We start from the raw sequence: 13,479 nt of genomic DNA on the forward strand, positions 1-13,479 counted from the left end.
GCTTATTTCAGGGAATTTTACACTGGTTGGCTTACACATTGGGGGGAAAAAATGGCTAAAACTGATGCAAAATGGACAGCTGCTGCATTAGATAATATACTGTCCAGAAATGCATCTGTTGTTCTCTATGTCTGTAGCGAAACCCTTCCTAGTGCCTATATGTTGCTGATGTTCTGATATGGTATAAACAATATTTTTTTGTGCACTTACAGATGGCTCATGGTGGAACAAATTTTGGCTTCTATAGCGGTGCAAATACTGGCCAGATTTCTGCTGACTACAAACCAGACCTTACTTCTTATGATTACGTGAGAATTCCCCAGCTGAATGGAAATAAACTTGCTCCTATGTATTAGCAATTGTTTGGTTCTTGATTCATAATCTCTCTCTGTTAGGATGCTCCAATACAAGAATCTGGGGATGTGGATAATCCAAAATATAAAGGTATAAATGAGAGAATATCTGTAGTGATGTTTTTGCACCTGGATTTAAATGGACTGTTGCCGCCTGCGTCCGATTACATAAGCTTGACAGAATTTATAAATGTGACTATAACAGTCACTAAAGAAGAATATGATAGAAAAAGACACTAAGGCTACTTGAAAAGATATTAATCTTATTGAAAGAAAACTCAATGGCTGTGTAAAACAACATACATTCTACAAGAGATTGCTAAAATATATATATAAGAGACAAGAAAGAAGAAGAGGCTAAAGAAGAGTGGTTCTAGCCGTTGGGAGTTCCAACGGCTAGAATGAGGAGGGCAAAAAGAAAAGAAAAGAAAATAAAAAGAAAATAAAATGTAAAAGAAAAGAAAAAGAAAATAAAATGTAAAAGAAAATAAAATGTAAAATACCTAAGCTAAAAACCTAGTTACAATATCACTATGAGATCTTATTTCTTAACACCCCCCTTAAACTTACGGTGTTATCACCGAAAGTTTATCTAAAAGAAAGTTGAATCTGGGAGAACATAGAGGCTTGGTGAAGAAGTCAATCAGTTGGAACTCGGAGGAGACATATGGGAGCTTGATAGTCTTCTTCAAAAGTTATTCACGAACATAGTGACAATCCATCTCTATATGCTTTGTTCATTCATGGAATGTTTGATTCTTGGCAATGTAGATAGAACTCTTGTTGTCGCAGCACAAATCAGTGGGTTCTTCAATTCTTGTTCTCATATCAAGAAGCATTTGACGAAGCCAAACAATTTCCATAGTTGTAGCACAAATCAGTGGGTTCTTCAATTCTTGTTCTCATATCAAGAAGCATTTGACGAAGCCAAACAATTTCCATAGTTGTAGTAGCCATGACTCGATATTCAGCTTCAATAGAGGATAGGGAGACTTTCTGTTGCTTCTTGCACTTCCATGAGATGAGTGATTCTCCTAAAAAAACACAAAAACCAGTAGTTGAGTGTCTATCATTTAGATCTCCTCCCCAATCAGCATCAATATAAGCAATCAAGTTTAAGGAGGAAGAGGAAGACATAAATACTCCCTTATTTATTGTTCCCTTAATGTATCTAATGATACGAAGAACTGCTCCCATATGAACGGTTGATGGAGCATGTTGAAATTGACTCACATTATGAACTGTATGAGCAATATCAGGCCGAGTGATGCTAAGATACATTAAAGAGCCCACAAGCTGTCGGTAAGGAGTGAGATTGATAAGAGGAATTCCATCATCAATCTTCTTTTTGTTTCCTACTGCTTCAGGAGTTTCTGTGACCTTATCATCTGTTATGCCTGATTTAGCAATGATCTCTGCAGCAAACTTAGTTTGTGACAAAAAATATCCTCTAGTAGAATATGCAACCTCAATACCCAAGAAATATGTTAGAAAACCTAAATCTTTCATTTCAAAAGTTTTCTGTAGTAATCTCTTATGTTCTTTAATACCTTCCTTATCACTACCTGTAATGATCATGTCGTCAACATACAGTAGGAAGACTATGATACCTGCAGTAGTATTCTTAACAAACAAGGCAGTGTCAGTTAAACATGAATGAAATCCATAATCAGAAATAACAGAGTTAAAACGGTCAAACCAAACTTTAGGAACTTGTTTGAGGCCATAAAGAGCCTTCTTAAGTCTAAGAACTTTTTCTTGTGGAATAGACAAACCAGGTGGTACTTCCATATAAACTTCTTCCATAAGATTTCCATTTAAAAAAACATTTTTAACATACATTTAATATATGTTCCAGTTTTTAATGGATGCTAAAGCAATAAGAGTCCTAACAGTAGTCATTCTAGCTACAGGGGCAAAAGTTTCCTCATAGTCAATACCATACTCTTGTGTATAACCTTTTACTACAAGTCTCGCCTTATATCTTTCTAGAGATCCATCACTTCTAGTCTTCACCTTGTAAACCCACTTGCATCCAATAGTCTTTTTTCCTATAGGTAAGTCTTGTATTTCCCAAGTTTGGGTTTTTCTCAAGGCATCTAATTCTTCTAACATGGCATTCTTCCACTCAATATATTTGGAGGCTTCATTAAAAGTAGAAAGTTCAAAATGACAGGGAATGACATTAATTCTAGCTCTATGAGTTGGGGTAAAAGTCTCATATGACACAAACCTATTGGGTTGTCTTACATTTCTAGTGGATCTTCTAAGGTTTTCTTCACTTTGTGGAGTTGGTTGGAGATCAATAGTCTCATGATGTTCTCCTTCACCAACATCATGTTGCCGGTTTCTTCTATGATATGTGATTATATCCTTGGCTACTTCATTATCATTTTCATCAGTGTTATTATCATCAACATCATGCATTTCATCATCACATTGAGAGAGATACTTAAATTAAAAGGAATAGTCATTGTTGTGTTGTGATTCTCCACAAGTTTTGAATCCATTTTCGTCTTCACAAAACTTTACATTTCTTGAAACTGTGATCTTGTCTTTGACTGGGTCATAACGTTTATATTCTTTTTGTGTTTCAGAATAACCAATGAAAACACACTCAATAACTTTTGAATTTAGTTTATCAGCCTTGTCATTAAGAACAAAACATTTGCTACCAAAAACACGAAGCCTTTTGAAATCAGGTTCATATTTGAATAATTTTTCAAAAGGGGTTGTATTATTTAAAGCTTTTGAAGGCATTCTATTTATGAGATATACAGAGGCTAGAGCTGTTTCGGCCCAAAAGTTTTTAGGCACATTTTTGGCAATAAGAAGAGTTCTAGTTGTTTCAATTATGTGCCTATGTTTTCTTTCAGAAAGTCCATTTTGTTGAGGTGTTCTTGAACAAGATTTTTGATGGACTATTGCATAGTTTTCTAAATATCTTTTGAACTCATTTGAAATGTATTCTCCTTCAGAATCAGTCCTTAGAATTTTTAATTTAGCATTAAACTGTGTTTGAACTAAGTTGTGAAAATTTTTGAACATGTCAAAAACCTCATATTTGTATCTTAAGAAATATATCCAACAATATCTAGTAAAATAATCAACAAATATCACATAATATGATAGCTCTCCTTTTGACATGATAGGAGAGGGTCCCCACACATCGGAATGAACAAGCTCAAAAGGAAAAGAGGCAAAGAAACTTCTTTGTCCAAAAGATAAGGATTTCATTTTTTCATGTATACAATCATTATATTTGAAATTCTCAATACAAGCGTCCTTGATAGGACTCATCATAGACAATTTTTTAATGTTTGGATGACCTAATCTTTGATGCCAAACATTGATATCAACATTTTTCACATGGTGACAAAAATTTTCTTTGGGGATACATAAATTGTCCATGTAGTAAAGGTCTCTTTTTCTAAAACCTTCCCCAATCAATCTCCCGGTTTGGTGATCCTGTACCAAACATTTATTTGATGAGAAAACAATGTCAAAACCAAGATCTGAAATTTGAAATACGGAAAGTAAGTTAAGATTAAGTCTAGGAACATAACTAACTTTTGGAATAAAGAACTTTTGTTTTCTAAATTCTTTTTCAAAATCCCCAATCCCCTTAACATTCATAGATGTTCCATCGGCGGTAACTACATTAGATTCTTTTCTTGCTTGTTCAAAATTGGTCAAAGCTGATATATTTGGTGTCATATGAAAAGATGCATCGGAATCTAAAAGCCAAGGAAACATACCGGGAGTGTTGGAGGTGGATGCCGTTGTTGCTAGTGCTCCGGGATTCGACTCCTTGATCATAGGTTGAAGCACCGACATGATTTGATTCAATGTTGTGGAGATTGATGACAGATCACATCCTTCATTTGCAATATTTGCAACCTTCCTTTGGTCAAACTGTCTATTGTTGTATTGCCCACCTTGTGAATATGAAGTTCCACTTCCACGGTTGTGTTGCCCTCTTTGAGGATATGAAGCTCCTCCTTTGAAAAGATTTCCTCCATAGTTTCATGGTTGTCCTTCGCTGTTGTTCAACTTTGGACAACTAGGTCTAATGTGACCCGGTTCATGACAAAAGTGGCAAACAACCTTAAATTCCCCTCTATTTTGGTTTTTAAAGTGAGGAGGTCTAAAGGATTTGATGTTGTTCCCGGGTCTAGAAGCGGCTAAGACTTTTTCTTCTTCTTGTTTGGAAATACGAACACTATCCAATTCTTTAGATAATTTCATTTTAGTTTCTTCACCGCTTAACTTCGTAAGAAGTTCATGAATGGGTAGAGGAGAGGCTAAAGACAGTAGAGCCGACCTAATTTGTTCAAATTCGGGTCGTAGACCTTGAAGAAATTGAAAAAAACCTAAATTCATCGACTTATTCTCTTCTAATCTCATGACACTTACAATTCAATCCTAGTTTGGGAGTAAGTTGATCCAACTCATTCCATACACTAGAGATTTCCATAAAATAATCTCTAACATTATTGTCACCTAGCTTGATACTTTGGGCTTTTTGAATCAAGAGATATTTTCGGGCCATATCTTTTTGGGTAAACATTCCCTTGAGCTATTCCCAAACTTCACTTGCTCTTTCATAATACATGAGATTTTGGGCAATTCTAGGTTCTATACTTCTGTAAATCCATTCTTTAATTCTAGAGTTTTTGGCTTCCCAATCATCTAATTTTTTATAGTATTCATCCATGACATTTTGTCTCTCTTCTTCATTCAAGTCTTTCTCAACTCCATTTTCAATTTTGGTCAACTTGAGAGAAGGAGGGGTAGACGTACCTCTTATGAAGCCTCATAAATATTTCCCTTTGATATACATCTCCAAGCATTTTGCCCATAGAGTGTAGTTGGTTCCATCAAGCTTGTACGGAGCATGATAACTTCCTCCTTCAATCGAGACTTTGGAGTTCTCCATAAGAGCAAGATTTTAAGTAACAATCTCCAAGAGAAACAAAGAGGAAGTCCTTCTAGAAATTTCACCAAACAGTTGGTGAGCAGCAACAAGAAGATCTTTAAGAAATGACGTTCAGCAGCAATGGCCTTGTCTGAAATTTTTCTTGAACAGTCCAGTAGCATAAACAGCAAAAAAACAGTTTCTAAAACTCTCCAACATGCAGCCCAATGGCTCTGATACCATATAAATGTGACTATAATAGTCACTAAAGAATAATATGATAGAAACTTGAAAAGATATTAATCTTATTGAAAGAAAACTCAATGGCTGTGTAAAACTGCATACATTCTACAAGAGATTGCTAAAATATATATATAAGAGACAAGAAAGAAGAAGAGGCTAAAGAAGAGTGGTTCTAGCCGTTGGGAGTTCGAACGGCTCTTTTGTGAGCCGTTGGAACCTCCAATGGCTAGAATGAGGAGGGCAAAAAGAAAAGAAAAGAAAATAAAATAAAAAGAAAATAAAATGTAAAAGAAAAGAAAAAGAAAATAAATGTAAAAGAAAATAAAATGTAAAATACCTAAGCTAAAAACCTAGTTACAATATCACTATGAGATCTTATTTCTTAACAGAATTCCCTGCTGTAACACAAATATAAGAAAGAAGGAAAAAGGAAAAACTGGAGAAATTGATCTTGGCAGAGTGTGGTGTAATTTATTTGTAGTATCGTCATGATCACAAGGTCAGGATATCAAGTAACGAATTTAAACTGTTGAATAAGAAAAAAATACGTTTCCTTTTTATGTGTAAAGCTTTATGGCCCGTTGCTTGTCCCCAGGGTCTAGGTTTGCTTTGGCTTATGCCTAGATCTGGCACCCATAAAGCTTGAACTACAGCCTGCTAGCTGTCTAACAGCTAGTCCTGGTTCCACTATGCTATAGTTCTTTGGGGTGAAAACAATTTCTAACATACAGGACATATATCAAATATATATGCAGGTCACTTGTTTCTCTTTCTCTCTCTCTCACATCTCATGTTTCTCATTTCACTTAATGTGAATGACATTGTTCTCAGCACTGCGGAGTGTAATCAAAAGGTACAGCAGGTATCAGCTTCCCCCTGTTCCTGCTAATAATGTGAAGAAAGCATATGGACGTGTCAAAATGGAGAGAGTCACATCATTGTTTGGGGTGCTGAACATGGTCTCTGAGCCAAAGGATGGGGCACAATCTGATCAACCAGTTCCAATGGAATCATTTGGTAAGGTATAAAGTTAATGCTGCCTTTTTTGTTCTACATCGATTTTTACGTTGCTTTATTTACTGAATCATACCTTGAGATAAACATCATGGTTTATTGTTTCATTCAAGCTCATTTATCTCTAGTAATTGGTTCGGCTGCTTATCTATTAAATTTCCTAACTTGTGTGATGTGTTAGGTGCTTGGCTTCTGTTTGTATGTATCAAATTTTCAACCCAAGGAAAGGCCCATTATTCTTTCAATACCAAAGGCAAGATTTTGGCTTGCTCCTAGTAAATCTAGTCCTTTTTATTATCTTAGTTTCTTCTACAAACATTGGTTCTTTATCAAATCCTGAGCCTTGTTGGATACATTTACCATGTAGCATGTGTTCCCTGAATTTTTGGTACACATGATGATGCTCTGCGTGCCTTTCAGGTTCATGACAGAGCTCAAATATTTATGTTATGCCAGACAACTGGTTATGCAAGTGGCCCAGCATATGTTGGCACCATAGAAAGATGGCTGAATAGAAATATCACCCTTCCACATATCACTTGCAGTTCTAGTGTCAGCTTGTTTATTCTGGTAAGGGACATCTTTTCCTTTGATCTACTTTGCATGACCATACTCTCATATCTATTTTAGCTGGTCATCCTCATTCTTCTGTAATATACTTTGCTAACAGAAGTGCAGTAAGTTAATAATAATAAGATTGTTAGTTTTCATGCTTATCTGTGCATTATAATAGATCAAATCCTTTCATTTCATCTATTAAGTATTAACATATTTTGGCAAACACAGACTTGGCTAGTTAGTTATGTGTCTTGGGCCTACATCATGTCGAACTTGAGGTGATAGTGCAATCTTTCTTTTGGACTGTCATTATATATATATATATATATATATATATATATATATATATATATATATATATATATATATATATATATATCTGTAGAGAGAGAAATTGGTAAAAACCAAATACTTAGGTCAGGATAAAAGCCAGACTCTTTAATTTCTTGCTACAATATTATTTTAAATAAAATATAAACATCCTAATATATTTATAAAAACTATTTTGATATAAAACATGCTTTGAGTCAAGCTTTTTTTTATAAAAAATATTGATTTTTCTATTATCAAAATGTTGATGCTATGGGAGCCATTTATTTTTGCTTATTATAAAAACACTATTAAATAAAAAAAATGATAAACTTAATATATATTTTTCATCAACCTATCATTAAGATCATGTCGGTTGTTGAAACTCACAGTTGGGGGGAGAGAGGGAGTCAAAAAGTTGTTCATTAGCTGACCCTAATCTCTAATTTAAGAGAGATTAAGGATCGACAAGTTTTCTTACATAAGAGAGCCACACAAATATAAGAAATGGCTAAAGAAGACTCTAATTCTCTAAAAACTAGAAAACTACCAAACTTGAACATAAAATTTCTAGTTTCAAATTTTCAACAATCCTCCTCAAGTTGGGCATAGATATCAACATACTTAGCTTGTTACAACATCTAGAAAAATCACCAATAGGAAGGGTCTTCGTAAATATATCTGCTGCCTGATCTTTAGAAGCTACATGAATAGTAGACACAACACCTCCTTGTATGAGATCCTGAACATAATGGCAATCCCCCTCGATATGCTTTCTTCTCTCATAAAACATTGGATTATTAGCAATGTAAGTGGCAGTCTTGTTATCACAATACATCTTTATAAGAAGAAGAACATGAACACTTAGATTTGTTAGCATAGATTTAACCCAAGTCATCTCAGTAGCAGTTTGAGCCATTGCTCTATATTCGGATTCTGCCCTTGACCTAGAAACTACATTTTGTTTCTTGCTTCTCCATGATACGAGGTTGCCTCCAAAAAAGACACAGAAGCCCGTTGTGGATTTTTTGTTGTCAACAGGCCTTGCATAGTCGGCATCACCGTAAGCAACAATCTCTAGAGACTCACTTTTCTTGAATAGGAGGCCTTTGCCTAGGGATGACTTTAGATATTTTAAAACCATCAATTCAACATCCTAGCCTACTTTTCTAGGCTTTTCCATAAATTGACTTAGCTTCTCAACAACAAAGCTAATGTCTGGTCTAGTCACAGTGACATAAAGAAATTTGTCTATGAGAGACCTGTAAGATCGTGAATCCACTAGCTCTGATTGATTATCGTGAAGATGAAGACGTGGGTTTCATAGGAAAATTAGCAGGCTTGGCTCCCAACATCCCTACATCATGCAGTAGATCAAGTACATATTTCCTTTGAGACAAAACTACGCCTTCCTTGTTATGGGCAACTTCAATCCTAAGAAAATACCGCAAGTGACCAAAATCTTTCTTGACAAAGTGCTTCTGAAGAAAGCCTTTGTAGCCAAAATCTCTTGATCACAATCACCTGTTAAGATAATGTCATCAACATAGAAACAACTATACCTTTAGAGGTCTTTTTGATGAATAGAGAATGGTCCAAAGGAGATCTTTCAAATCCACACTGTGAAACAACTTCAGATAATTTGTGGAACCATGCCCTGGTACTTTGTTTGAGTCCATAAATTGGCTTCTTCAGACGACACACATTCCTACACTCCCCCTGTCGCTTGAACCCTAAGGGTTGCTGTGTATATACAGTCTTCTCAAGATCACCATAGAGGAAGACATTCTTTACATCCAACTAATACAGAGGCCAATCAGAGTGTACCGCAATAGAGATAATGAGCCGAATAGTATTCAACCTGGCCACATGAGGGAAGGTCTCAAAGAAGTTAACTCTATATGTCTGGGTGTATCTTTGGCCACTAAGCGAGCCTTGTATCTTTCTATGGATCCGTCTGAATGATACTTGACTGTAAAGATCCATTTGGAGCCAACAATATCACAATCTGAAGGAGGAACAACCAACTCCCAAGTCCCAGGTACCACACTGTATCTCATCCTGCATAGCTTGTCGCCAGTTATAGTATAGTAATGCCTATTGATGGCTAGTCGGTACAGTATGAACTGACATAACATGAAGGAACTGTTGTAAGCTGTTACCAAGATGATCAGTAGAAGCAAACTGTGATATAGGATGCATGGTACACTGTCTCTTGTCTTTGCGCAGGGCTATAGGCAGGTCCTGAGAAGGATCAATGTTAGGTATACTCACTTCAGTGAAGCTCACACCCTGAGAAGACTCTGATGGTCGATCATGAGAGGGATCCTGTCGGCGTGTGTAGACCAATGGGGGATCGTAGAACTGATTCACAATCAGAATAGAGGAAAGAAAAGACTGTAATGAGACCAGATGAATAGGTAAAGGAATATGAGAAGACATCTTAGAGGACACAAAGGGAGCATTAAAGTAGGGCTGAGACTCAAAGGAAGTGACGTCCGCATTGATATACTCTTTGTGAGTTAACAGATCAAAACACTTATAACCTTTTTGGTTTCAATGATAGCCAATGAACATACACTTAATGGCTTGAACAACAAGTTTATCACGTTTAGGTCCAAGGATGTGAACAAACCAAGTACAACCAAATACTTTGGGTGCAACTGGAAATAATGGGCAATTAGGGTAAACAAGTTTAATATGAACTTTGTTATCAATTGAGGATGACAGTAAACGGTTGGTCAAGTAACAAGCCGTGAGTATTGCGTTGCCCAATAAATATGCAGGTACATGATTGTGTAGCATTAGGGTGCGAGCAACAGTCAAAAGTTACCGATGTTTTCTTTTGGCAACTCCATTTTGTTGCGAGGTATGGGGCATGTAAATTTGGGAGATATGCCATTTTTAGAATAAAATGTCATTAAGATCGATGATTTGAACTCAAGAGCATTATCAGTGTGAATACATTTGACCATAAAGTTAAATTGAGTTTTTATTTCAATAATCAAGTTTTAAGAGTACAAACGACTTCAGACCTTTTTTTCAAAAGAAATACCCAACTAACTCGAGAGTAGTCATCGACGACGACCAGAAAATACTTAAATTTAGATCGGCTAGCAACCCTGCTAAACCCCCACACATCAACATGAAGAAGATCAAACAACCCTTGACTCGATGGACTAAGACTCGAAGGAAAGCTACTACGAGTATGCTTGCCAAGTTGACAGACCTTACACTGAAATGACTCTGGGACAAAAAGATGAGGTAGGATGTAACGAAGTTTGGACCTTGAAGGATGACCGAGTCTGAGATGCCACTGGAAGGATGTAGACTCTGATGTAGAAGAGGTAACAACAAACCCCATATGATCTGACAAGATGTAGATGCCCCCTTTCTCATTGCCACCACTAATCGTTTTTCCAGTTTGTAAGTCCTGAAAAAACCAGGGTAAAAAAAATAACTTGACAATGTAAATCAGTAGTCATCTGTTTAACAAATAGCAAATGGGATGGAAACTCAAAAGCGTATAAGACATATGGAATGGTCATGGACTGAGAAAGCTTCACATCTTCATAACCCAAAACAGGAGACATTCTACCATCTGCAATTTTAATATGACGTGGCTGAGGAAAACTATGGAAAAAAGTGAAAGAACTAGGTCTACTGTATAATTGTCTCGATGCATCTGAGTCAATAATCCAAGAAATACCTGAATCAGACGTGGATGTACCCATAGAGAGAACTTGATCAATCAAAGTTGTGGAAGCTGAAGCCTGTGAGGCTTTGTGTGCCAAAAAGTACTCATACTCAAATATGTTAATACTAACTGTAACCGTCTCTGATACTGAGCAAGAAGAGCCGTCCACAATAGGAGTGGCTACCTGGGCAGGCCCATAGGAGGCTGGGCAAGGCTCTTGTCTTGTTTAGTCGCAGTACCTCTGTCCTGTGCTGCAGAGGATGGTCAACCATGTTTGTTCTAGCAACAATCCTCCAAGTGTCCCATCTTCCTACAATAGGTACATTGGAACGTCCCACGACCACTAGTTCCACGACCTGTACTTCTTCCTCTGGCACTGTAAATGCTGCCCTGACTACGACCACCCCCGACAGCAAGAGAAGAAGCAGGAGCCTCACCACCTGGTTGGGACAAGGTAATAGCAAGACGACTAAGTCTATTGTATGTGTTAGAGAGGTCGGGGATTTCATTCCCAATGAGCATTTGATCCTTAGCAACACATACTTAGGTGACAAACCAGCAAGAAACTTTGCAATCATGGTAGGTTCAAAGTGTTATAACAAGATTTGCATGGGAGATGCAGGAATTTCAACCTCTTATAGGTTGCTTTAGCAGATGCAAAGTACCTGATAAATCCCGATCTCTATCAAAGATTGTGCAAATCTTCTTTAACTTGAAGAATTTTACTAACATTTTTGTTCATTGAGTATGTTTACCTAAGAAATTCCCACATCTCCTTAGCAATGGTATAGTAGGCAATAGTGAGAGCAATCTGTGGCTGGACATTGTTCATAATCTAAGGCATAACCATGCAGTTGTTCTCTTCCCATGACATATACTTCCCTGACTTGGCAATAGGTTTATTTTCTTCAATTATATGCCTCTTTCGATGTCATGTGACAAACATCATAAAAGATCTAGACCATAATTCATAGTTCAATCTATCTAATTTGACCGTAGACCCATAGGAGAAGGGATTGCCAGTTACTTTGTATTCATTTCTACCATCTAGCTTGCTGGTTTCAGCCGTAATTAAACACAATAAGAAGTAGTATCAGGTGGAAATAGAGACCACAAAAAAAAATTGCAGCAGATAGATCACATAAAAGAGCGCCCAACTTGTAATTAAGCAGCCATGCAAGAGGCTGATCAGCAAAACATAAACCAGATATATCACATGCAGCACCACTAACAACTTATAGATCTCTTTCCACAACAGGCAGATCTCAAGGGGTTTTCTGACCAGCAGCAATACCGGGTACTATTCATCAAAATAAATTAGAAAGAACTATCCACAAAGTGATCAACGCATCACACATTCCACACTTACGTCACCAATGCCACAGCCACATTCCACAAATATCAGAAAACTGCTTCCTTCTCCACATTTTCTACTTTCACATAAGGAGTCTATTCACAAAAAAAAAAAAAAACGTGACTAGACTCCATGCACATGGGTGATCAGCAGATTAGATCTTGATCAGACTTGGATGTTATGGCTCCAGATCTGAAATAGATCTAATCCTTGTGGTAGAGAAGGGAAAACCTCAGATTTGACGTTCCACAAAAGTCAGACGATATGAATCAGATCAGAATCTGATAAAAACCAATTAGAGAATACCGACAGAAAAATGCAGGCGTCGGAATCTCCCCCCCGCTGTCAGAGTTTGCCAGAAAATGGTCACCACTAGTGGAAGTCCAGTGCTGTTGCTGCCGGTGGCGCTGATACCATGTTGAAACTCACGGTTGGAGAGAGAGAGAATAAAAAAATTATTCATTAGCTAACCCTAATCTCTAATTTAAGAGAGACTAAGGGTTGGCAAGTTTTCTTACATAAGAGAACCACACAAATGTAAGAAATGACTAAAGAGGACTTTAATTCTCTAAAAACTAGAAAACTACCAAACTTGAACATAAACTTTCTAGTTTCAACATCGGTAAGGTTAGATTTAAGAAAAAAAGCACTTTAAATATCATATTTAAAGGGTTTGGTTTTTGTCCCAGACCTGTTGGTCTGGTTTCTACCAATCAATATATATATATATATATATATAGTAGATACACACACACACACACACACATGTTATGGCTTATCTGTGGTTCAGAAAACTGTGGTAGCTGAAGCTTCTTGCTTTTTGTTTCCTTAAATTCACAGTTTCAAGCATTATTGATAAGACTATTGAATTTTTTGTAGGTGGAGAACATGGGTCGGGTGAATTATGGACAGTTCTTATATGACAAAAAGGTTACAAAATGAAATTCTGAGTTATCTCCTGTGTCTGGGTTTGTTCTCCTCTAGAGGAAGCCTTTGTTCCAAAGATATAATCCCCTTCCTGGTACTGCATGTT

General features: G+C 36.7%; 1 protein-coding gene across 4 annotated transcripts in view; it reads left to right on the forward strand.

The window, feature by feature from the left end:
- The window catches only part of LOC116256817 (beta-galactosidase 17), a 34,779-nt gene that overhangs the window by 18,200 nt on the left and 3,100 nt on the right, over positions 1-13,479 (forward strand). For all 4 annotated transcript variants that reach the window (XM_031633313.2, XM_050078484.1, XM_031633314.2 and 1 more), the window contains 7 exons: positions 12-129; positions 213-308; positions 396-444; positions 6,346-6,536; positions 6,710-6,781; positions 6,949-7,098; positions 13,326-13,376. In XM_031633313.2, coding sequence (XP_031489173.1) covers positions 12-129; positions 213-308; positions 396-444; positions 6,346-6,536; positions 6,710-6,781; positions 6,949-7,098; positions 13,326-13,376 — 727 coding nt within the window. The remainder of the gene's footprint in view (positions 1-11; positions 130-212; positions 309-395; positions 445-6,345; positions 6,537-6,709; positions 6,782-6,948; positions 7,099-13,325; positions 13,377-13,479) is intronic.

The sequence above is a fragment of the Nymphaea colorata genome, chromosome 6, assembly GCF_008831285.2.
Source record: "Nymphaea colorata isolate Beijing-Zhang1983 chromosome 6, ASM883128v2, whole genome shotgun sequence".
Taxonomy (NCBI): Eukaryota; Viridiplantae; Streptophyta; class Magnoliopsida; order Nymphaeales; family Nymphaeaceae; genus Nymphaea; species Nymphaea colorata.